Source organism: Pituophis catenifer, unplaced genomic scaffold (assembly GCF_029215685.1).
Source record: "Pituophis catenifer annectens isolate HBS135680 unplaced genomic scaffold, rPitCat1.0.hap2 SCAF_6, whole genome shotgun sequence".
NCBI lineage: Eukaryota > Metazoa > Chordata > Lepidosauria > Squamata > Colubridae > Pituophis > Pituophis catenifer.
In genome coordinates, this window is record NW_027256886.1 from 14,797,854 (window position 1) to 14,823,117 (window position 25,264).

At 40.2% G+C, this 25,264-nt stretch overlaps 1 protein-coding gene and 1 long non-coding RNA gene across 2 annotated transcripts in view; one reads left to right on the forward strand and one right to left on the reverse strand.

Annotated features, from left to right (window-relative positions):
- The window catches only part of PLD1 (phospholipase D1), a 140,587-nt gene extending 119,185 nt beyond the window's left edge, over positions 1-21,402 (forward strand). The window contains exons 21-26 of the mRNA XM_070944998.1: positions 1,917-2,030; positions 7,812-7,861; positions 9,272-9,406; positions 15,236-15,389; positions 17,639-17,753; positions 20,461-21,402. Of these exons, the coding sequence (XP_070801099.1) occupies positions 1,917-2,030; positions 7,812-7,861; positions 9,272-9,406; positions 15,236-15,389; positions 17,639-17,753; positions 20,461-20,685 (793 nt within the window). The 3' untranslated portion in view covers positions 20,686-21,402. The remainder of the gene's footprint in view (positions 1-1,916; positions 2,031-7,811; positions 7,862-9,271; positions 9,407-15,235; positions 15,390-17,638; positions 17,754-20,460) is intronic.
- The window catches only part of LOC139317870 (uncharacterized), a 33,882-nt gene continuing 29,423 nt past the window's right edge, over positions 20,806-25,264 (reverse strand). Inside the window, exons 2-3 of the long non-coding RNA XR_011600483.1 lie at positions 22,045-22,131; positions 20,806-20,911 (exon numbers count right to left, since the gene is read on the reverse strand). This is a non-coding gene — a long non-coding RNA (uncharacterized lncRNA). The remainder of the gene's footprint in view (positions 20,912-22,044; positions 22,132-25,264) is intronic.

Consider the following 25,264-nt stretch of genomic DNA (forward strand, 5'->3'; position numbering starts at 1 on the left):
TTAAGAACAATCCGTTTCAAGAAAATACCAGCTCTTCTTTTCCCTATTAGCTTCAGAACCTGTTAATAGAGATATCTCCTTATAGTTTTGGACCATGCCTCCTTGAGAAAGCAGTTTGTTTGGGATAGAACTTAAATGTGGTTATGATTGCATCCTTTTCTCTCTCTTATTTTGATTCCACCTCTTTTGCAATTGTTTTGCTGGAAGACCATCTTTTTATCCAGAAGTACCTGATCCCTTTCAAGAAACATTTGAACTACAGTGGGAGTTGGTCCATAGACTATATACCTGTGATGGCGAACCTATGGCACGTGTGCCACAGGTGGCACACATAGCCATATCAGTGGGCATGTCAGCTCAGCTCTGGCACGCATGCATGCGCTGGCCAGTTGATTTTCAGGCCTTCTGGGCCTACCAGAAGTAGGGAAACAGGCTGTTCCCTGCCTCCAGAGGGCCTGGGGGGTTGGGGAAGGCCCGTTTTTCTTTCTCACCTCGCTCCAGATCCTCTCTATGCGTTTGGGGAGGGTGAAAACAGCCTTCCCCACTCCCTCGGAGGCCCGAAATGGCCCGTTTCCCAACTTCCAGTTGGACAGGAAGTGACATTTTTTGCTGTCCCCAGCCTCTAGAGACTCCTAGAGAGGCAGGGCGCATAGAATTATGGGTGTGGGCACATGCGTGCACGAACCTCCCCCGCCTCCTGGCACACGATGGCAAAAAGGTTAGCCATCCCTGCCATATACAGTCTGATGTTAAAGATTGCCTACTTTTGATCTGTATCACATGTTAGCAACGCTAACAACAGGGCATGGTTAAATCAGTAAAATATCAGTGTTGCCTAATATAATGTATTCATCAAACAAAGCTATACCAATCTTTGTTCAATCTTGGCTTGTTTGTTTAGTAGTTTGGTGTGGTGTATGTGAAATGGGGGGGGGCAGATTTTGAGAAACATAGCAGAACTGTAAGGTGAAGATAATCTGTGAGAGAATTTGCTATTTTTATGTTCTACCATCTATTTTCATGTTTGTAAAAATTGGTGAACAAGTTTCATAGATCATTGTTCTTTACGCAAATGATTGAAAAATAAACCCCACCTAAACACTCCTCTGAGATCATGTATTAAAATAAATGATTAGTTCTAGTATAAACCCCCCAATATACATTTTTAAAATACATTCTTCAAATAGAAGGGAATATATATGGCTCAGAATTGAACTATGGAATCCTTGGTACACTCTGACCTTGGTGGTTTTCTTGCAGATTTATTTAATTACCCAGGTAGATAACATCATAAGTGCTTGTGTAGGTAGTTCTCAACTTATGACTTTTTAAAACACTGGTCCGAAATTATGACAACCTTGGAAAGGGTTCTTTATGGCCTGTAAAGCAATCCCACCTATTGCAAAATATCCCACCATATTCCTGCATCACATGATCGTGATCTGTTGCACAGCCTGTTTGCACTTATGATCAGTTGCCAAGTGTTTTGCAGTCCTGTGATCACCATTTGCAATGTTCTCTGCTGACGTATTGAGAAAGTCAGTGAAAAGCTGGCAGGGAAGGTTGCAAACTGCTGCTGCCTGCCAATAGGATTCTATCTCAAATTCTTTGAGAGCAAAAGGGCTGCCTGCCAGAAGATTTCAGCTCTGTGGGAAGCTGAAATCCTTTGGCAGGCAGCTCTTTTATCCATCTGCTTAAAAAACAGGGATTGTTTAATGAATGCAACCAGGAGTGCCAGGTTTATGGTTCTTCAGTGACACAACTTCTCATTTAATGACCTTTCACTCAACAATCACAATTCCAGTCGCAATTGCAATCATGAGCTAAGGACTCCCTGAACTGCACTGAAACACCAGTACTGTAAAATATACAATATTGTCACAAAACTAAATTACTTGTTTTGCATTTTCTTTTAGGGAAAACAAAAGATACCGAGTCTACATAGTGATCCCCTTGCTGCCTGGTTTTGAAGGTGATATTTCAACAGGAGGAGGCAATGCTCTCCAGGCCATTATGCATTTTAACTACAGGTAAATTTAGAGGTCCAGCCTGGATCTTTTTTATTTTCAGCAATGCAGTAAAGCATTTTAGTAAGTCATGTAAGCAGCTCTCTGATGGATGCTTGGCCCAAAATTCAAAAAACAAATTGAAAGCAGAGATGGCGCCAGAGTTAAAAGAGCCCTTGGCATAGGGCCCTCTGCTGAAACAGTGTCCTAAGATGAAGATGTTCATCGTTGCCTACCAGTGGTGGGTTTCAAAATTTTTTACTACCGGTTCTGTGGGCGTGGCTTGGTGGGCATGGCATTGTTTGGCGGGCGTGGCTTGGTGGGCGTGGCAGGGGTAGGATACTGTCAAATCTCCATTTCCTCCCCACTCCAGGGGAAGGATACTGCAAAATCCCCATTTCCTCCTGAACAGCTGGGACTTGGGAGGCAGAGAATAGATGGGGGTGGGGTCAGTCAGCATTTTTACTACCGGTTCTCTGAACTACTCAAAATTTCTGCTACCGGTTCTCCAGAACTGGTCAGAACCTGCTGAAACCCACCTCTGTTGCCTACGTTTCATGATGAGCACTTATTACTATGGTCCCTACAATGCTAGGCTAAAGGAATAACAGAATAACTGAGATGGAAGGGACTTTGGAGGTCTTCTAATCCAAATCCCTGCTCAAGCAGAAATCTTATACTCATGATGACGAACCTATGGCACGCATGCCCAAAGTGGCACGCAGAGCCATGTTGCATGGCACGTGTGCTGCCCGTTCCTCTTCCGGATTTCTGACGCACATGTGCACACAACAATCAGCTGCCCTTTCTGCATGCAGCAGTGCCAGAAACCAGAAGACCTGGTCTTCCCTTTTCCGGCGTAAGCATGCGTGCCAGCCAGCTGATCGGCGTGTGTGCATGCGCGGCAGTAACCGGAAGACTTGCTTGTCAGTGCACATGCGTGTGCTGGAAACCAGAAGTAACTTATCCGGCACGTGCATGGTCCCTGGGCAACTCCTTTTTCTGTTCACGGCCCTGATGAGTGTGCACGAGCTCCCTTTCCGGCACTTGGTGCGGCACGCACATGTGCACGCTTCCTTTTTGGCACTCGGTGCCGAAAAGGTTCACCATCACTGCCCTATACCATTTCAGACAAACCAATCTCTTCTTAAAAACCTCCAGTGTTGGAGCACTCACAGCTTTCATTTCACTGATTAATTGTTCTATCAGGAAATTTTTCCTTAGTTCTAGGTTGCTACTCTCCTTGATTAGTTTCCATCAATTGCTTCTTGTCCTGTCTTCAGGTGCTTTGGAGAATAGGTTGACTCCCTCTTTTTTGTGGCAGCCCTTTAGATATTGGAACACTGCTATCATGTCACCCCCTAGTCCTTTTCATTAAACTAGACATACTGAATTCCAACCACTGTTCTTTATATGTTTTAGCTTCCAGTCCCCTAATCATCTTTGTTGCTCTTCTCTACACTCTTTTAGAGTCTCAACATATTTTGATATCTTGGTGACCAAAACTGGATGCAGTATTCCAAGTGTGGCCTTATCAAGACATTTCTTTTTCAATCTCCATAATGCACCAGAAGTTTCATTATCTCTAGGTCAGTGAGCTGAAAAGAGAGACTGAGTGGTGCATTTTTTTCAGATCAATGCTCTGGAAGTCACTCAGCTTTTGAAGCATTGGCACAAATGAAAATGGGGATGGCCAATTTGGAGCCAGAGTAGGAGCAGTTGATAAAGTAATAGTGCTACATTTTCTTGTTCACATACACATACAGTACTTCGGCAACTTCTTGGAATCTTGTTGTAGTGAATAGGCAAGTTGTCTCCACACAATTGCTACAAACCAGACTCTTGGATTAGAACCAAGATGCTGGTTCTTGGACACACCCAATAAACAGGCTCTGTAGACTGAAGCACACCTGGGATTATCAAGAAGATTTTCCTCATTTTAGCCCTTTCTGCTAAAGAGAAAAATCTCCCTGTTGTTTGAAATGGGAGATAGATCATCTGGGAAAATAAGCCTGCTACTGTGATAGGAAAAGGCTTAGATAAAAATTGTTCCAGAGACTCTGATTTAAGGTTGCAATTTATCAGACTCAAGGAACATCTAGGAAAAGCAAGCAAGAGTCATTTGCTGGAGTAATCCTTTTTCTCTAAGATAGCGGCGGACATTTTAGCCAAGAATCTGTGATTAGATCTGTAGAATTTATTTCATTTTTATAATCTTTCTTCCACTTTGCTGGCTGGTAAAGCCATAGGATTTTCTACTTCTCTCATGCCTGTGTTAAAAGGAAGGTTGCCTTTAAATTTTAAATTGCAGATTGTGTTACATGATTTATATTTTTAGGATTCAAATTCAAATTCATACACGGAATGTTTGACAGTTTCTAGATTCGTAGTAGGGCCTTATCCTATTGAGTTTCCATTGGAAGCATGGAAGGAAAAGAAAGGAAGTCAAAAGAGATATCAAAGTGAACATATATCTGGTTCTCTGATTCTGGTTATATTCACGTAAAACACTTGTTAGGCAAACATCTAAAAGATGCATTTAGCCCAGATGTCTCCAACTCCCCCGGTCCATGCACTGGCACTGGTCCGTGGCATGCCGGAAACCGGGTTGCACAAAACAAACAAAGCCCCATTTGTAGGATGCAGGCAGCACATGAAACAATGCTCCCTCCAGTCTGCAGAAAAATCTCTTTCTACAGAACAGGTCCCTGGTGCCCAAAAACTTGGGGGTTGCTGCTCTAGCCCAACCTTTAAATATTCAGAATAAGTGGAGAACATACATAAACCAGAATGCTCATAAAGTATTTCTTGTAGTCAAAAGTCATACACAGGTGTTATTCTCTGCAGGTCAAAATGAGGCCGCTTATTGGGGTTCATTTGACTGAAAAACTGGCATTTGAGCAGGAATTCAAAGAAAAGAGTCCCATTTTTGGGACTATTCCAATCAAAGGAAGTAACGAGAAGGAGTTAACAGCAGCAATATAATTGAAGCTAATTAGGTGTTGTCTTGAGTGATGCTTTCATAGAAAACTACTCAGCTATGTCCCATCCAGCTGGGGAGGAAAGGTGGCAGGGAACTCTGCATCTGGGATGGACAACAATACCATTGGAAACAACACAAACATCTCAGGGACTACAACCAGTCTAAGCCCTGAAGTGGAAATGCAGTTTAAAAGATCAGTAGTAAAAACCACTATGATCTATGAAACAATATTTTATAATCCAACAGGGTCAGTGTTGGACCTTCTCAAAGCTGAACAAAGCTCATTTTATTATGTATTTCTGCTAAAGAGTCAGCAGAGGGAGCACTGAGTTTGGGGTTGTGCCTCGCCAAGAAAATCTAGAAATATATTTTCTGGCTTTTTAATTAATCTTTCTTCTTTCCTTTTCCCATTGTGTTTTGTGGTTTTGGGTGGGGCAGTCTACACCTACTTTTAAAGTAAATTAAGTGATACATATGGGCATGTGTTCACATTCACATTTTTAATGCTTTTCAAAATGATTGAGGGAACTACCTTATGTCTAGTCTAACAAAGAGAAGAACTGGGGGTAATATGATAGCATTCTTTCAATATTTGAGGGGCTATCAAAGAAAAGAAGGGGTCAAATTATTCTTCAAAGCACCTGAGGACAGGACAAGAAGTAACAGGTGCGAAAAAAATCATTAAAGAGAGATCCAACCTAGAACTAAAGAGAAATTTCCTGACAGTGGGAACAATGACTCAGTGAAACGGGTTGCTTTCAGAAGTTGGATGTTCCATCACTAGAGTATTTCAAGAAGAGAGTGGACAGAATGATATCAGGCTCTCCTGTTTTAGCAGGGGGTTGGACTAGAAGACCTTGAAGGTCCCTTCCAAGTCCAACCCTTTTATTCTGTGTTGTATGTTCTTCTAGGTCAGTCGTTCTCAACCTGTGGGTCACGACCCTTTTGGGGATCGAATGACCCTTTCACAGGGGTCGCCTAAGACCATCGGAAAACACATATTTTCAATGGTTTTAGGAATAATTTTATGGTTGGGGGTCACCACAACATGAGGAACTGTATTAAAGGGTCACGGCATTAGGAAGGTTGAGAACCACTGTTCTAGGTCTTACGTATTGGTATCATTCAGTATGGGACTTGCTTTAGTAATGCCCATTTACAATTGTGTTCAAAGGGGGATTTTTGTGTCCACCTTGTTGTCTTGAAGAACTCCTAAGGTGGAAACATGCCAGGCTTGGAACATCTGTACAGTGATTCATATTTAGGGCGGCATAATATATTTATTTAGAACCATAAGAGGCTCCCTTATTTTCCTAGTCAAGGTACCTATTTCTCCAGGTGTCCTGTCCCCCTCATCCGAAGTCCCTTCCAACTCTGTTATTCTATTATATATTGCTGTTGACCATGGTGATGAGTTTCCAGTTCTATATCTGGAAGCCCACACATTGCCTGTGCTCATATTTAGTTTTCTTTCATACAAATAATGTCAAACAGTTCTGAGACTCGGTCAGAAAGCTTTCTTCTAATAAGTTATGGAGGACAAGACTTAAGTTCACTGTATGATTCAGTGGTGGGTTTCAAAAATTTTTACTACCGGTTCTGTGGGTGTGGCTTGGTGGGCATGGCATGGCTTGGTGGGCGTGGCAGGGGAAGGATACTGTAAAATCCCCATTCCCTCCCCACTCCAGGGGAAGGTTACTGCAAAATCCCCATTTCTTCCCAATCAGCTGGGATTTAGGAGGCAGAGAATAGATGGGGGTGGGGCCAGTCAGAATTTTTACTACCAGTTCTCCGAACTACTCAAAATTTCCGCTACCAGTTCTCCAGAACTGGTCAGAACCTGATGAAACCCACCTCTGATATGATTGAGAAGTCACAGAAGCTGACGTTGCATGAAAAGTAACACCTCCATCCAGTTGATCTCAACTCCTGCTATTGTGTCATAAACTCAAGTATGTAGGGGGTTTTTTGGCAAGAGAAATGGCTGGCTTTGCTCTCTTCCAGGATATCTTATTGATTTCCCAGCTCAGCCTATAGCTCCCATTATTACATGATGATCTCCCATTGCTTAGCTTTTCTGGTTCGGCTGAAGGTATTGGTATTGGACAACACCATAGTTTCGTTTACTTTTTTCCCCTGACTTTCGAAAGGAGCTCTGTAACCTGAATTCCTGCACATTAGGCCACAGCCTTAAGGCCTCAGATTCCAGGTTGCACAGAGAAGAGCCTGAGGCTTCAAATTGCTGACTTCCTTTAAGACTTAAGAGAAAGCACAAACATTTTCTTGGCCTTCTGCAACTTAAAGTTGTTCAATGTTTTCTGGCCCTCGTGATCTTTCTTCATCTATATATGAAGAGGTCAGGGGGGAAAAGCAAAGAAAACAATGGTGTTGTTCCATACCAATATCAAAAACTACATGGTTGTGTCTATGACATTAACAGGAGTTGAGATAATATATATAACGAGAGAACACGAGGGCCAGAAAACATTGAATAAATTTTAAGTTGCAGAAGGCCAAAAAATGTTTTTCTTTCTCTAAGATATATATTTATTTATCTATCTATATCTATCTTTATATCTATGTATCTCTATAGCTATCTATCTATCTATCTATCTATCTATCTATCATCTACCCATCCATCTATCCATATACCTACCTACCCACCCACCTACCCACCATCCATCCATCCATCTATCTACCTATCTACCTATCTCTATAGAAAGAGAGGCACATATTTGATGATTTCAGCTAAACACATTCTTGTATAAATTCATTCACATAGTGCTGTTTTGTAAATGTAATGGTGGTTTTAATTTTTCCAGGACCATGTGCAGAGGAGAAAATTCAATCTTGGGACAGCTGAAAGCTGAAAGTAAGTCCTTTGCTTGGGTCTCTGTAGGTGCCCTCACCATAGGACACCAAACCTTGATGGATCTGCCATAAAACACATAGTAGCTGGAATAATTGCAGGATTGTGTAATAGCTAAAGTAGGAGGCTTCGATTGTGTCAGGGAAATCTTCAAAGATAATGAAAACAAACTAGCAAAACAACATCTGGGTGTCTGGGAAGAAGAAAAATAGCTGCTCTCTTATGCATCCCTTTGGACGTGATTCTAAATGAGCTGCTTCTCCTGAGTTTGCTTGATGTCATTCCAGCAAACTGACTCCCTGGGCTCAGTCATAAGGATCTGGGCAGTTGAAATTTGGATTTATGCCAAAACTGCTAGGTAGTCAGATTGAGAATGTTTATTGTTTCCTTTTTTTCCTCTTTGATAGACATTAGCTGAATGATAGAATAAAAATGCACATTTTGATGCATAAATTTCAGACATTTGCACCCATGTTTTTCTTTTTTCAGATGCATTTTAATAATAATAATAACTTTATTGTCATTGTACGTATATACACAGTATACCCATACAACGAAATTCACTTAACACCCAAAGACCAGGTCCAACACACATAACAATCCCCAAACACACCCCCACTCACCACAAATTCCTCACCCCTAAACCACCCAAACATCCACACAACAGACCAAGTAATGCTGTCCAACAGCTCACTGTTGGTGGCCCTTTAGTTCATTGTTGAGTGCAATTATAGCTCTGGGATAAAAACTGTATCTTCTGCCAGAAGGCAACAGCCCAAAAAGATTGTAAGCAGGATGGGAAGAGTCTCTGAGCATGTTATGCAACTTCCTCAAACAGCGAGATTTGAAGATGTTGTCCAGGGCTGGTAGCTGGAGCCCGATGATATTCTGGACAATTTTAATGATTCTCTGTAGAGCTTTTTTTTAAATGATATTTATGATATTTGTTCTTATTGGGACTGCAGTTACATAATTATAATAATATAGGATTGGTGGGGTTGAATGTTATCCAGTCTACCTCTATAGCATCTGATACAGCCAACTTGGTATTATTATAACTCGATGCATAAAATCCAGTGTTGCTGTCCTACATCAACCCCTCCAAGACTTCTTCTATCAATCTTTGCTACCTCCCATAATTCTAACAATCATTGCTAAAGATCACGCTATCTTGGAATTATAGTAATTAAGTATGATATATCTGAAGGGTTCTAAATAGTAGCAGGTCTCCCTAGGTAATTGGCTTAACGGGCTATTACTGTCAAGAAATGTATTCTAATAATTAGCCCAGACCTACATTTCTGTAATTTAAAAAAACTGTACATTTTCATTTCTTCTACTTTTTAAAGTCCTAAAGTTTTTCTGTTCTTTTTTCTTTTCTTTCATCCTCCATTTCTTAATGGGACCCTTCAGTTGGAGACCAATGGATTAATTACATTTCATTCTGTGGACTTCGAAATTATGCTGAGCTGGAAGGGAAACTCATTACTGAACTTATCTATGTCCACAGTAAGCTGCTGATTGCTGATGACAACACGGTCATTATAGGTAAGAGAGAAATTTGCTAAGTACCAGTGTTTGAGAGTTGACTGTCCTGCCATATATCTCTGCAGATTTCAAGGGGGCCAGGGGACCAATTTGGAGTTTCAATTAGAGGGCAGTTTGAATGACTCACTCCTTTGAATCAGGCATTGAAGTGGATGATTGATTTGTTAATTCAATCTTTCTCCAGATTGAATAGGTGATGCAAACCTGAGCTTGAGTGCATCAGCCTAGAATTTAGGATTTACAGCACTTGAAATCCATGTCGGTAGATACCTCCTTCTGTTGCTACGCTAGTTCCAAATTTGTTTCTTGGTCCCAGTGAAAGTTCTGCCTAAAACCTTCATAGCTTGGATAGGTAGGTAGGTAGGTAGGTAGGTAGGTAGGTAGGTAGGTAGGTAGGTAGGTAGATAGATAGATAGATAGATAGATAGATAGATAGATAGATAGATGATAGATATAGATAGATATATTAGATAGATAGATAATTTTATTTCTATACTGCCCCTCTCCCGAAGGACTCGGGGCGGTGCACAGCCAAGTAAAAACAATACAAATTCCAATTAAATTTAAAAATTATTAAGAAGTCTGAATAACTTTATTATTATTGGAGTCTGAATAACTTTAAAACCTTCATAGCATGGAGTCTGAATAACTTTAAGAACATCGTTCCTACCCAGATTTGACCTGATCCATGCATTTCTTGGATTCCCCATCCTGCCAGAGATGAGGCGTGGGGGGGGGGGCATACTTTTTCAGTAACATCCTGTGCTCTTTGGATACCCAACAAAGATGAGGAATTCCCTCCAGCTTCTAGCCTTCAAGAAGGACTGGAGAACTCTTTGGATACACTATAGCAGGGATGGCGAAACTTTTCAACTCTGAGTGCTGAACCAGAACGTGCATGCATGCATGTGTGTGAGCCAGAGCGCCGGAAACCCGAATACCACCACACCAGCCAGCTGGTCTTCGCGCGCACCGGAGCACCAGAAACCCAAAGACCAGCTGGCCGGCGTGTGCATCCCTGTTTTTTGGGCATTTTCAGGCTGGTTTTCAGGCTGGTTTTGGCTTGCAAAATGGCCCGAAAAAGGCCTGTTTTTTTGGCCATTTTCAGGCACTCCAGGAAGACCGCGCCGGAAAGTAGAAGAGCAACTGGCAACGGCATGCATGCCCACAGAGTGGGCTCTGCGTGCCACATCTGGCATGCGTGCCATAAATTCACCATCACGGCACTATAGAATTAGATAAATGGCAAAAATCCTGGGAAAGAAACTATAAATTGACGATGTCAACAGCCTACAAAGAAAATCTCTACAAAATGTTTTATAGGCAACATTTGCCACCAGCAAGAATGGCAGAGATGTTCCAAAATATATCTCCCAGATGTTGGATATGCAAACAGATCCCGGGTTATCATATGTGGTGGACTTGCCCTATGACAAAAAAAAAATAAAAATGTGGCTAGAAGAAAAGATAAAACAACAAATAGAACTAAATGTTCTTGTTGAGTATTCTACCGGAGAAATATAATAAAAGAAATATTTGTTTGTTTGTTTGTTTGTTTAATTTATATGCCAAATTAATTAAAATTAAACTAAAATCAGATTAGTTTAATTTGATTTTACATGTGGTAACAGCAGCAAGAATTGTGTATGCACAAAACTGGAAAAATGAAAATATACCTATAGAGAAAAACGTAATAAAGAAACTACTAGAATGTGCTGAAATGGGTAGATTAACATTGAAAATTAAGGATAAGGAGGAAACATAATATTTTTAAACTTGGGAATTATTCTATCAAGGGTTAGAAAATAGAAGCAGAAATTAGAAATTTAGAATCAAGGAGGATATGTAAATAAAAATGAAATAAATTTGCAATTAAATAATGAATATTGAATCATGAGGATAAGTAAACATAATTAATAGACTTGGACGATAATGGTTACAAATGTGATGGTTATATGATGTTTATTGATATTGATACCATTAAGTATAGATAAAACTGAATAGAGCATTTAATTAAATAATGGAAAATGTTTAATAAGGATATGCAAAGAATATGATGAATAGATTTTGAGAATAGTAGTGATAGCTATTGTATATGTAAGAGTTATTATTTGTATTTAAAAGAGATTATACCCAGTCAGTACACTGCCATTGTGGATATGGAAATTTTATATATAACAAAGAAAATTGTATAATAAAAAATAATATTAAAAAAAAGAGAGAAGGATTGGAGAACTCTGCAGAATGTGGGCACCATGATATTAAGGCTGTCTTATGTTCAGTAGTTAGGTTTTGTTCAGTCATTAAGTCAAGTCTGACTTTTTGCGACCCCATGGACCATAGCACACCAGGTCCCATTATCCTTCCCTTTCCCCCTGAGTTTGCCTAAATTCATGTTCATTGTGTCAATGACACCATCTAACCATCTCATCCTCTGCCATCCCCTTCTCCTTTTGCCTTCAAACTTCCTCAACATCAGGGTCTTTTCCAATGAGTCCTCTCTTCTCATTAGATGGCCAAAGTATTTGAGCTTCAGGAGTTATGTTAAACTATTTAAAGTATTGTTTTAGTAGGATTTTTAAAATTGTAAACCATCTTGGGTTGTTGTTTTTTACAAGTAATTGCTTGTGTAATTAAATTTAGGAAGCAGCCTGACCAAGGTAGATACAGTACATTAGAAGCACATTAGATCAGGAAAGGGACATGAAGAAAATTAATAGCAAGCAACATATTCGGTCGTATTGCTATACGAAGAGAAAAATCCAGTAGCCATAGTTAAATGATACATTAATCCAGAACAAACAGTATTCCCCAAAGAAGATTCTTCTGGATTAAAGGCAAAAAGGATATATATAGAATCGAATAACAGAGTTGGAAGGGACCGAATAGGTGAAATATCTTTTTATTTACTGTATCTCTGGAGAAGAATAAATGCTTCCAACATTGAGCAAACCCTTACTTACTTAAAACTGGCCCTGCATTTCATGTGTTTCAACAGTTTTCAACTGAAATACCTTCCTGGCAGAGCTGTTGATCCTATAATGTATGGGTGCTGCTCTGCAGAAATCCTGTGGAATTACTGAAGAAATAAATCTTATTTTTGCCTGATCTGAACTGAGAATTATTTAGCCTTCTCTTGTAGGCTGGGATTTATAAAGCTGTTGGTATTTCTACACAAATACACACACACACACACACACACCCCTCTGGTTTCTTGCCTGAGCAGGGGGTTGGACTAGAAGACTCCAAGGTCCCTTCCAACTCTGTTACTCTATTCTATTCTATTCTATTCTATTCTATTCTATTCTATTCTATTCTATTCTATTCTATTCTATTCTATTCTATTCTATTCTATTCTATTCTGAGAGAGAGAGGGAGAGAGAGAGAGAGAGAGATCTTCGTGACATTCCTGTTTTAATTCAGTTCAATTTGTTTATTGATTAGTCATTCGTCCATACCAAGTCATTGTAAAAACAAAATAGGACATATCGACAACATATTATTGCCCTGCAGTTAACCCCAATCTGTTCTATGGGGTCCACCCTCTTTTGATATAAAAACATACCCCCCCCACGCCCCCAGCTATGTGTAAGTGCATTCCGTGCAAAATATGTAATAATTTATTCTTGGTATCCGAGTATTTCTTGGATTTTAATGACCTAAGCAGGGGAAACAATATATTATGAATATGTCCTACTTTTCTTTACATTGTTTTTATAGCTTTTCAATATGGTCAAATGATTAATCAATAAACAAATGGTCTTGGGCATTACTTAATGTGGCTATGACTCTTTCTAATAAGCAGGATCTTTGATTGCCTCTCTTCAGCAATCTTCATCTTCAGACAGCTATCTACTGTCACACCCGTTCCTTTCCTTTCTTTTCTTTTTTTTATGAAAGAGCAGTGGATAATGTCCACAAGACATTTCTATTGATTGATATGCACAGATTAGCAAGATGATCCAGCCTTCTTTTTCCCATCTGCCAGTAAAGGAAGTTTTTAAACAGGCCCTAATGGGTAGCTTAGATCCATAGCTGAGACGAAAGCTAACTAAGCAAAAAAGATGTAAAATATTGCCAGTACGTCTACTACTCTGAATTAAGGAAATGTGGCCCACAAGACGTAAGAGGTGCAGCTGAGGCTGGCAAAAGACAGAAGGGCATAGAGCAGTTCCTCCCCAACGCATTATGAGCAAACCCAGTCAGATTATGTTGACATTTGAAGCAGAAGATGTTCACCTTTCCTGCCCTGATTCATTGCAGTTAATTTGCTGCCTTTCCATGATAAAGATCCCCCTTTTTTTCCCCCAGTATGCAAAGACTAGAAAATTCCTGTAAAGGGAAAGAAAAGTGTTATCATTAGGATTTGCATACATTTTGCACTACAAAAAAAAAATCCAATGAACTATTTTTTGTCAACAAAGAAAGAAGTAAAGGTTTGGTTTTGGGCTCCCCCTTAAGCAACCGAAGTTTAGATGCAGTTGAGCAACGGAGCAGTAGATTTTCTTGCAGTCTTGATACGGTTGTTTACTCAAAATTTACTTATCTGATTATAGTGCAGCTTTAGGTCCAAGCTTTTACATTCCAAGGTATCCAGAAGGATTCCATGAACTATGACAACAGGTGTGACATACAGAGTTTATTTTATTTTATTTATTTATTTATTTATTCATTTGTCAACAAGTACAAGGAAACAAGTAACAGTACAGACATAGACATGGACACATGAAAAAAAATTTTTGGCACAAATAAAAGGATATAAATAGGCACAACATAGCCATAAACAGATAGAATGATTACATATAAATGGGGACAGTAGGACAGGGATGGTAGGCACGCTGGTGCGCTTATGCACGCCCCCTTAGGGACCTCTTAAGAAACATGAAAGGTCCACGGTAGACAGTTTAAGGTAAAAGGTATGGAGATTAGCGAGACTAACAACAGGATCAGGTAGAGCATTCCAGACATTTACTACTCTATTGCAGAAGTCATATTTCTTACAATCAAGATTAGAGCGAATTACATTGAGTTTGAATCGATTGATAGCCCTTAGTGTTATTGCAGTTGAAATTAAAGTACTCATTTACAGGTAGGACGTTTTGGTAAATAATCTTATGAACTAAGCATAGGTTGGAACGTAGATGGCGTAGTTAGAGGCTATCCAGACCTAAAATTTCAAGCCTGGAGGTATAAGGAATTTTATTTCGAGCAGAAGATTTGAATACTCTTCTAGTAAAATAGTTGGAGTACAACTCCCATTAACCAGAAATGTTGGTTAGAACCAGCCAAAGTTCAGGAACAATTGAAGGCCAGAAATTTTTAATCCTTGCCCTATGGTATCTATATTGTTTAGAGATCCAGCAGAACCCAACATAACATATTCCCCATTTAATTTTTACCATAATGCTATCGTGGCCCTTTCTGCTCCAGACTCCATACTGAACCAAAATTGATACAAAGCCCAAATAAGTGGTTTCATCAAATCCTGAATTTGAAAGTAAACACTTGTTCTAGAAAAAATCTCATAAAAACAATATTTTATTGTTTTTATTTTTGTATAAAATTTATATAGCCTTCCATCTCACCAGATCAACTATTAGTTATCAAATGAAGTAAGATCTAGCATTTTCCTATATTTATTGTATTTCAGAGTTGTTGTTTTTTATTACTGTGGATCATAATTGATGATTGGGTAGATTATGGTAGAGTTTGAAACAGAGGATTGTTTGCATCCATTTATGATGCAAACTGGGGCATCATGAGCTACTTTAAAATAGATATTTATTTATCCCTTGCATTTGCAACTCTGTCAATGCTGTGTCTTTACAGGCTCTGCAAACATCAATGACAGAAGCATGTTGGGCAAAAGAGACAGTGAAATGGCTGTCATTGTGGAGGATACCGACATGATTGCTTCAGTGATGGATGGGGAAGACTACAAAGCAGGAAGATTTGCCCAGTCTCTTCGCCTTCAGTGCTTTAGGTACCACAGCTGGCAAAATGGCTTCAAGAAAAGTCAGAGTAAAACCAATCTACAAAGGTCATTTGATTGCCTTAGCATCCACAGAATAGACAATCCTGTGTTTGTCTATTCGGCCAGGTCTTCTATTTCAGAGGTGTCAAACTCAAGGCCCAGGAGTTGTATTCGGCCTGTGGGGCCGCCCTGGAAACTTTAAAAGCCCGGCCCACGGTGCTTCTGCCAGCAAAAACAGAGCTCGGGAGGGCCACACACGGCCCTCCCGAGCTCCATTTTTGCTTTCAGAGGGTTGCAGGAGGCCATGGCAGCTGAAAACTGAGCTTGGGAGCCTATTGTCACTGGCAGAGCGCTCAGGCCACCACAGGCGCCCCCCAACACGAATGACGTCAAGCTGGCCACGCCCATCCTTGCCACTCCCACCCCGGCCCCCTGAAGTCAAACACAGCCCTGATGCAGCCCTCAATGAAATTGAGTTTGACACCCCTGTTCTATTTAGTTCAGTGGGGTCTGTTCTAATTTGTAGGTATATGTATTAAGGTAATCCAAAAAACAACTGGACTTTCTTGTTTATTTTTGTGTGAAAACATTTCACTTCTTATCCAAGTAGCTTCTTCAATTCTGATCCTTTGGCACAACCATGACCTGAATAATTGAGAATCTCTGTAGATAATGTATTAAGGTGGTCCTCAACTTACAACCATTTGTTTAGTGACTGTTTGAGGTTTCAACAGCACTGGAAAAAAATGACTTACAACTAGTCCTGACACTGATGACCATTGCAGCATCCCAACTGATCAAAATCTGAGATTTGGAACTCAGCATGCATTTACAATGGCTGGACAAGATCGACTGTCATCTGTCCTGAGAAAGGGAGCTTTCTACCCATTAAACCATAACCTGGATGAATGGTTTAACCTTTCATCTTTTCATTTTACATCATCTCATCATTTATTCAGCTTCAGAGTCACTTTGTAGTAGATATAGCCTGGCTTCTCCCTATTTTGAGGGGGAGAGGTTTAATTGTCTTTATAATAATTGCCTGCCTGTTCAAAGTTCTTCCTTTGAAAAATTGTTCAGAATTAAAGCTGCCACTGTCAGAGTGGGAAAGATAATTAGCAGACCTCCTTAATTTGCCCCTGCTATCTAACTGGACAGATAAGCAGCAGAGTAGCTGCCACAAAAATCCCGGCCTTTTCCACCGCCTACTGTGAATGTCAAGTCAAGAAAACCGCGGGCATTTGCAAAAGGCAGGTTGCGAAAGCAAACTAGGAAAGGTGCATTGCAACACAAACACCATTTCATTTGTGTTGTATGAGCTACGACAGGAGCCACTTTGGTTAGTGGTTCATATGGCAGGCTAGAAACCAGGAGACTGGGTTCTAGTCCTCCATTAGGCATGAAAGCTGGCTGGGTGACTTTGGGCCCATCACCAGGAGACTGTGAGTTCTAGTCCCTCCTTAGACATGAAAGCTGGCTGGGTGACTTTGGGCCCATCACCAGGAGACTGTGAGTTCTAGTCCCTCCTTAGACATGAAAGCTAGCTGGGTGACTTTGGGCCCATCACCAGGAGACTGTGAGTTCTAGTCCCTCCTTAGACATGAAAGCTGGCTGGGTGACTTTGGGCCCATCACCAGGAGACTGTGAGTTCTAGTCCCTCCTTAAACATGAAAGCTAGCTGGTGTACTTGAGCCAGTCACTTCCTCTCAGCCCAACCCATCTCACAAAGTGGTTGTTGTGGGGAAAATAGGAGGAGGAAAGAGTATTATGTATATTTATGGAGATTCTGAATCATCCAGGTCCAGAAGCCTCTTGGATGAGAAGTGAAATGTTTTCAAGGAAAAAGCCACAAAATTCCAGTTGCCTTTTAAAAAGCACCTTTGGGAATATTATGTACGTATGTTTGTAACCTTTATAAAAATAATAAAGGCAGGATTTTTTAAAAATTAAATACACAAATAAGCAAGAGATGGAGTTTAGATCATCATGCACATTTTGCTTCTCGGGGAAGATATAGACAAGCTGTTGAAACCTGCGAAGAAGCTTTAAAACAAAACAGCCAAACCTTGGGTTGATAATGACTATCATTCTTTGTTTGGCTTCTGTTGGAGCAATGTTCTTGTATTTTATTAGTACCCTGTGGGGTTGTATCTTCCTGATTTCACAGTGGTTATCGTTGACCTCACCTACGAGTTTAATTGTGCGTACTTTCCTTTCTTTTTATTATTTTTTTCCTTTTCTCTTCTCCCATTCTTCAGGGTTGTTCTTGGCAGCTCAATAGATCTGAATGATATCCAGGATCCCATAAGTGACAAATTCTTTAAAGAAGTGTGGGTTTCAACAGCAGCACGTAACGCCACTATTTTTGGGAAGGTGAAGTATGGGCTTCTGTTTCACACTTATTGTTACTGAAAGGCATGAGTATTGTACAACTTGCCTTCAGAAGTTGTGGGTGCTCTGTCACTGGGAACTTTTAAGGAGAGACTGGACAGACATTCATATGGAATGGTATGGTATGGGGCAGGAGTGCTATTCAGCAGGTTCTGACAGGTTCTGGAGAACCGGTAGTAGAAATTTTGAGCAGTTCGGAGAACTGGCTTAGAAAATGAATCTTAACGGGGTGTTTGTAGTTTTTAATATAGGGCCATATTTTAATATATTTTAAATTGTTTTTAAATTTTATGGGTTTATGTTTGTTTTAATATGGCTGTACACCGCCCTGAGTCCTTCGGGAGAAGAGCGGTATAAAAATTTAAATAAATAAATAAATAAATAAATAAATAAATAAATAAATAAATAAATAAATAAATAAATACATACATACATACATACATACATACATACATACATACATACCACCTCTGGCTTGCCCCAGAGTGCGGTGGGAATGGAGATTTTGCAGTATCCTTCCCCTGGAGTGGGGTGGGAATGGAGATTTTGCAGTATCCTTCCCTTGGAGTGCGGTGGGAATGGAGATTTTGCAGTATCCTTCCCCTGGAGTGGGGTGGGAATGGAGATTTTGCAGTATCCTTCCCCTGGAGTGGGGTGGGAATGGAGATTTTGCAGTATCCTTTGCCTGCCACGCCCACAGAATCGGTAGTAAAAAAAAATTGAATTCCACCACTGGTAGGGGGTCTCCTGCTTGAGCAGGAGGTTGGACTAGAAGACTTCCAACTCTGTTATTCTGAATAGGGCTGTCCAATTCTTAGAAGTCTCCCAACCTTGCTTTAATAAATCCCTGACCAGTGCTATATTTATGCTCCTGCACAACGCACACCAACCTTTGGAATCAAATCCAAAAGCATTTCACATCCATATTAGAAATTTTAGGGATCAGAGATGTGGTATTGCTAGGAATGCCCACACAACAACACTTGAAGGTGACCCCAGAACTTTAGAACTAAACATAACTTTAAAAAGATCAACAGACTGAAAGTTTGTAAGATCAACCACGTTGCTAAAGGTTTGTGTTCTCATGAGGTTTTAGGCAAGAATGTATACGATTTTGGTGTTCTTATGTGACATGCCTCGGTTATGAAAGCCTTGACATTTGTGAACTTCGGAATTCTGCGAGATTTTTGGCTGTTTTAAAAATATTCTTGCTTACTTTTTTACAACCCAACACCTGTCCGAAAGGTGCTTTTTCAAAGGCAACTGGACTTCCTTTGTTTTTCCTTGAAGATGTTTCACTTCTCATCAGAACTGAAGAAGCTTCTTGGAGGAGAAGTGAAATGTCCTCAAGGTAAAACCAGAAAGTCCAGTTGCTTCTTGAAAAAGCACCTTTGGGACAACCATGACCTGGATGACTGAGAATCTCCATAGACAAACCCAACACCTGAAAACCTGCCTACTTTTATCCTAGGTGTATGGTTAATGATTGGCTTATATCTGTAGCATGATCTCAAAACCCTTGACCAGGATAACAATCCTTAAGCCATAGATCAGTGATGGCTAACCTTTTTGCCATCGCGTGCCAGGAGGGGGGGGGGGCGGGGGAGGTTTGCGCGTGTGTGTGCCCACACCCATAATTCTATGTGCCCTGCCCTGCGTGCGCAACCCCTCCTCCCCCCCGCTCCTGGCATGCAATAGCTCGGTAGACCTGTTTTTCTTTCTCACCTGGCTCCAGATCCTCTCTATGCATCTGGGGAGAGCGAAAACAGCCTTCCCCACCCCCTTGGAGGCCTAAAAGGGCCCATTTCCCAACTTCCAGTGAAACAGGAAGTGACTTTTTTGCTGTCCTCAGCCTCCAGAGCCTCTCTAGGAGTCTCTGGAGGCTGGGGACAGCAAAAAATGTAAGCGTGCCATAGGTTCACCATCACGGCCATAGATCCAAAGAATCTCTGTCTCACCTATATACAGGTAGTCCTTGACTGACAACCATTTGTTTAGTGATCACTCAAAATTACAACAGCACCGAAAAAAAGTGACTTATGACTGGTTTTCACACTTACAACCACTGCAGCATCCCTATGGTCATGTGTTCAAAATTCAGACACTTAACATGTATTTATCATAGTTGCACTGTCCTGGGGTCACATGATCTCCATTCATGACTTTTCCAGCTGGCTTCCGACAAGCAAAGTCAATGGGGGAAACCAGATTCGCTTAACGGCTGCATGATTCACTTACCAGTTGCAGTGATTAGCTTAACAGCTGTGTCATAACATAAGGCACTATTCATTTAACAACTTGCCTTGCTTAGCAACAGAAATGTTGGGCTCAATTGTGGTCGTAAGTCGAGGACTACCTGTATATTTATAGTTGACAGCTTTGCTTTCAAGTGCTTCTGAAAAACCAGTGATAATTTTCTTCTTAAGTGAAAGAGGGCTGGAACGGTTTAAGGTCCTAACATCAACCAGAATGTAAATATAAACATATTTACATGACTTGATTCCAAAAAATCTTGGGGGACAAAAATCAAGTGTCTTGGAGATTCTGAAAATCCTTTGTTAAAGTTCTAAAATTCAATGAGCACAGAGGTAACATGACTAAACAGTTGGGCAAGTTTCTAGTATAGACATGTTCTTGGAGAGAGATCTGTTCTCACATCTTTTTCTTCATTCTTCCTCTTCTCAATTAGGTTTTCCGATGTCTTCCTAGCGATGAAGTCAATAACTTAACTCACCTGCGGGATTTCATCAATAAACCGAAACTTGCATGCGAGAATCCCACTAAAGCAACTGAAGAATTGAAGAAAATCCGTGGATTTCTTGTCCAGTTCCCCTTTCGCTTTCTGGATGAAGAGAATTTGCTTCCCTCTGTCGGAACAAAAGAATCCATGGTGCCCATGGAAACGTGGACTTAAAGAGAAGTCAGCTTGAATTTTTGTTTCTGAGTAAACAAGACGCAGATCTGGTTTGGCTTCTGTTTCACAAGAACCTGTTGTCCTAAGAAGGAAAAGCTGCACCAATCCAAAAGTGCCTTTTGATGGTAGGGTTTTAGAGAAAATCACAATCGACTAGAGGCAGGGTTGGAAATAGCAGATCATTGATAAATTATGTTCTCAGTGATAGCAGGGCCATCCAAGCAACCTGAAAAGAGGGAAGAGGGTAATGGAAGATAGTTTCTCTAAAAGTCTACAATCATACGTCAAGACACTTTTCATATTCCATGCATGCTCACCCTACATGTTTGATTATCTCAAACAAAATCTACAAAGTCTTCGTTATGAGTAACTCAGATATTTGCTTATACTAGCCATCTTTTATTCTGGACAAAAATTGAGAAAACCTTGTAACTAAGGTTACTGCTTGTAGAAATTACCTTTCTAAGCAAAGTGACCTGCATCTACGGTGTCTACTTTAGAAGAAATCCACGTGTAACAGTGACAATGCCTTCACTCTTTTGTGGGCTCTTAGTGTTGTTTATGTCTTTGGAACTATGGAACTTGTTAAGATAGAGTATTTCTTTATAATTCCTTTTTTAAATTCTGCACATAGTATAGCAACTACTGAGAAACACTGCACGACACCCCTTTGGGCTTAACTGTGATCTTTCTGGAGTAAGTTATAGAGGTTTTGCATAGATGATTTTTTTTTTTTTTAGTGCTGTGTTTAGCAGGAGAAATAATTCATCCTGTGTCATGTTGGAACAGTATGTGTTGAAGCTTTCTCAAACACTACTAGTAAGCCGACCGATTTGTTTTGTGTCCTTAATGGCTGAAAAAAGTGTATTTATGTAATGATTTAGCAAAAATCTCTTTATTCTCTTCAAGAGGGACCAATTAGTTCTTCCCTTCCTGTTCAGAAACACATGGCCAAAGAATTCCTTCTTGTATGCCTACAGTTCAGTGTTCCAATATTTGAGGGGCTGCCACAAAGACAAGGGGGGTCAACCTATTTTCCTAAGCACCAGAAGGCAAGACAAGAAACAATGGAGAGAAACTAATCAAGGAGAGAAGCAACCTAGACTTAAGGAGAAATTTCCTGACAGTGAGAACAATTAACCAGTGGAACGGCTTGTCTTCAGAGGTTGTGGTGTTCCATCATTGGAGGCTTTTAAAAAGAGACAACCTCTTGTCTGGAACGGTATGGGGTCTCCTGCTTGAGCAGCAGGAGCAGCAAACAATCTATGAAATACTATGTTAGAGGCTACTCAACAATTTTCAAGGACTGCAACGGTGGGTCAAGTTTTATTATTTTTTTCACAGATGCAAGAGTCTTACATTACAATGTAGGTGTGTTTCCTGTCCGCACACAGTAGGGAATCCATGCCACCAATTTGGCAGTTGTGATTGGAAGGACTGTGAGACCTGCAAAAGAAGAAGGGTAGGAATCATATATGTTGTTTCATTATAGGTTGTTCAGCCCTGTGCTTATGAGATTCTTCCCACCATCACCCCACAATAGATGGATGTAGAGAAAAGAAACATTCTACTAGACTCTAAATTCTAGACTTTGAACTATTCAACCCCTGGCATTTCAAGGTCAATGGGATTAAGGTCTTTACCAGAAACCCCAATGCAGTTTTCTCAAATCCAAATCGTCCTTCTGTGTTGGGCTCTGATTCCCGTCATCTCCAACCAGCATGACCAATCAAAATAAACAAAACCAAGCTAAATGAGATATAAATTATTGTCCTGTTTCCAAGTTCCTGTTTCTTAGAAAGTACATGAGAACATATCTTGTATTAAAAAGATAACAGTGTTTAAGTAAGGAGAGTGGTTTAGAAATAGGAAACATGAATAAATAAATAAAAAGTAAACAAATTAGGCCTGCTTATCAGAATTTGAGGTAGGCAGGAAAACCGTAGTAAAACTTCATCTACTTTCTCCAGATCCTAACTTGCAAAAAGTTGTCTGAAGCCTTACACTGTGATATAAGAGCAAGACCACACAGTTGTACTGTATATCCTGACTAATTTGGGACCATACATTAACTTCTGGCATTATCTTCCTATGGGTTACAGATAGTCCTCAGTTAACAACCACTCGCTCAGCAACCCCTTGAAGTTATGACAAATGCTGAACAAGTGATGCTTACAACTGGACCTTGAAGTTCAAGCCATCGCAACACTCTAGCAGTGACATGATTGCCATCTGGGCACTTGGCAATCATCTTGCACTTTTCAATGGTTGCAACATCCTACAATCCTATGATCACCATTTGCAAACTTCCCTGCCAGCAATCTCAGTGGGGAAACTGGCAGGGAGGATTTTAATTCTCCCAGGTAGATAATTCACACTCTCCCCTACCCAATAGCAGGTCACCCCTGGCCCTGCTGCGCTCATGCAGTGCCTCATGAGCGATTTCAGCTTCCTCCCTTGCCCAGAAGCCGGTACCCCTGCGGGGCTTGTACCATATCTTGTTGGCTACCCACACAACCTCCTCACCCAGCAGCCTACTTAACTGCCTACTGCTTGAGAACCACCTGGGACCATTTGCCTATAGACAGTAATCTTGGATTCAGTCTAATCGGATTTTGATTTCTCCATCTGAGGATCTCTCAAATATTCTGTGTTTCATCTTCTAGCATGAGTGATATTTCAGATCTTGTTGAACTACAAAGACTAGCAGCATGGCCAAAGTCTTTGGACTTTGTACGTTTGTCCCAAATACAATTACGGCGTAATGCAACATGCTTAACTTATTTAACATATTTTTTTAGTTGCATAGCACATGTAAACATAGATTTTAAAAGATTGGATTTTCGCTATGTGTTAAGCAACAAAAAATATTTAACTAAGATTAAAGCTGGCCCAAGCTTAGCATGCTGTGTGAATGAAACCAGCCTTTAATTTAACTAGTTAGGTATATCTTGTAAAAAGCCCATGAATTATTTCTGGTCTAGACTGTGTTTGTTTCATCTTCTAGCATGGATTATATTTCAGGTCTTGCTGATCTACAACTGCTAGCAGCATGGTCAAGATGCTGGGAGTTGTAGTTTGTCCTCAATACTCTGGAGAGTGTTTACATTGTATTCCTTGGCTTTTAAAAGTCTGTGACAAGGGTTTTATAGTCTCTCCCATAAAGCATAACTGGCCCTTCCATGTTCAGTTTAAGACCTGTTGGCCACATTGCAGAAGCAATTTAATAAGGCGTAGAACAGTGCGCAGCAAATGGGAATCAATATTTGTCATGGGCAAACCAACTGCCCAGCTTAGTTGTTAGCATGCTTGGTGCTTCATGCTCTTAATTAGTAATAAGGATGGAAATCATAATCATTGTTTAAAACGAGAGATTATATTGTGCTTTCAATAATTCTTGCAGCACAAGAAGTCTAAATAATTATAACACTATAGTCTTTTGTACATTGTTCATTAAATGTATACCCTACCTTTTCTTAAGTAGCTCAAGATAACATACATAACACTTCTGCAATTTTTTCTCTAGAGTAACCATCACGAGGGACTGGCCCGAAGTCACCCAATGACCTAAGGTAGATTTAAATCTGGATCTCCCTGATCCTTATCCAATCTTTTCATCGCTATGCCATATGATTACTCAGAAAGTTTGTTTCAAGTCTTTCCATTATTGCTATTTGCAATAAACATTGGGGATCACCTATCCTGTCCCCTTATTAGAAAATCTGGAAGAAGCACATCTAACTGATGTGCAGCATTTCAGTTAGAATTTCACTTTAGTACTTTTTGTACATGAAATGCACTTTATAGATCAGGCATGGGAAACTGACCTATTGCAAATGTTGTAGGGTTCCAACCATCATCAGCCCCTTGCAACATTGATAAGGTTGGCAGAAACTGTTTAGCAACATCTGTTTAACAACATCTGGCTACAAGTTCTCCAGTTGCAGAAATGACAGGCACGGTATGTGTACCCGCCTTGGAGTCCTGATTGAATGGAAGAAAACTTGGGGCTTTGTATGTTTTGTCCCAAAAATGATTGGTTTGACGCAACATGCTTAACTTATTTAACTTATTTTTTACTTGCAGAGAACTTGAAATCATAGATTAATTAAAGAGGCTGTATTTTCACTACCACAGGAAAAAATGTCTATGGAGATTCTCAGTCATCCAGGTCATGGTTGTCCCAAAGGTGCTTTTTCAAGAGGTAACTAAACTTTCTGGTTTTTCTTTGAAGACGTTTTGCTTCTCATCCAAAAAGCTTTTTCAGAGCTGAAGAAACTTCTTGGATGAGAAGCAAAACATCTTCAAAGAAAAAACAGTAAAGTTGCCTCTTGAAAAAGCACCTTGGTGACACATAATTTTTTTAAAACTAAGATTAAAGCTTCCCAAGCTTAGCATGCTGTGTGAATGGAACCAATTTTTAATTTAACTGGTTAGGTATGTCTTGTAAAAAGCCCATGAATTATTTCTGGTCTAGATTGTGTTTGTTTTATCATGCTTCCAAGTACTCTGTTAGAACTGCTTATTTTGTTATTTTGAGAATGACTGGCAAATCATTGTGTCAGAAGAATATCAACAA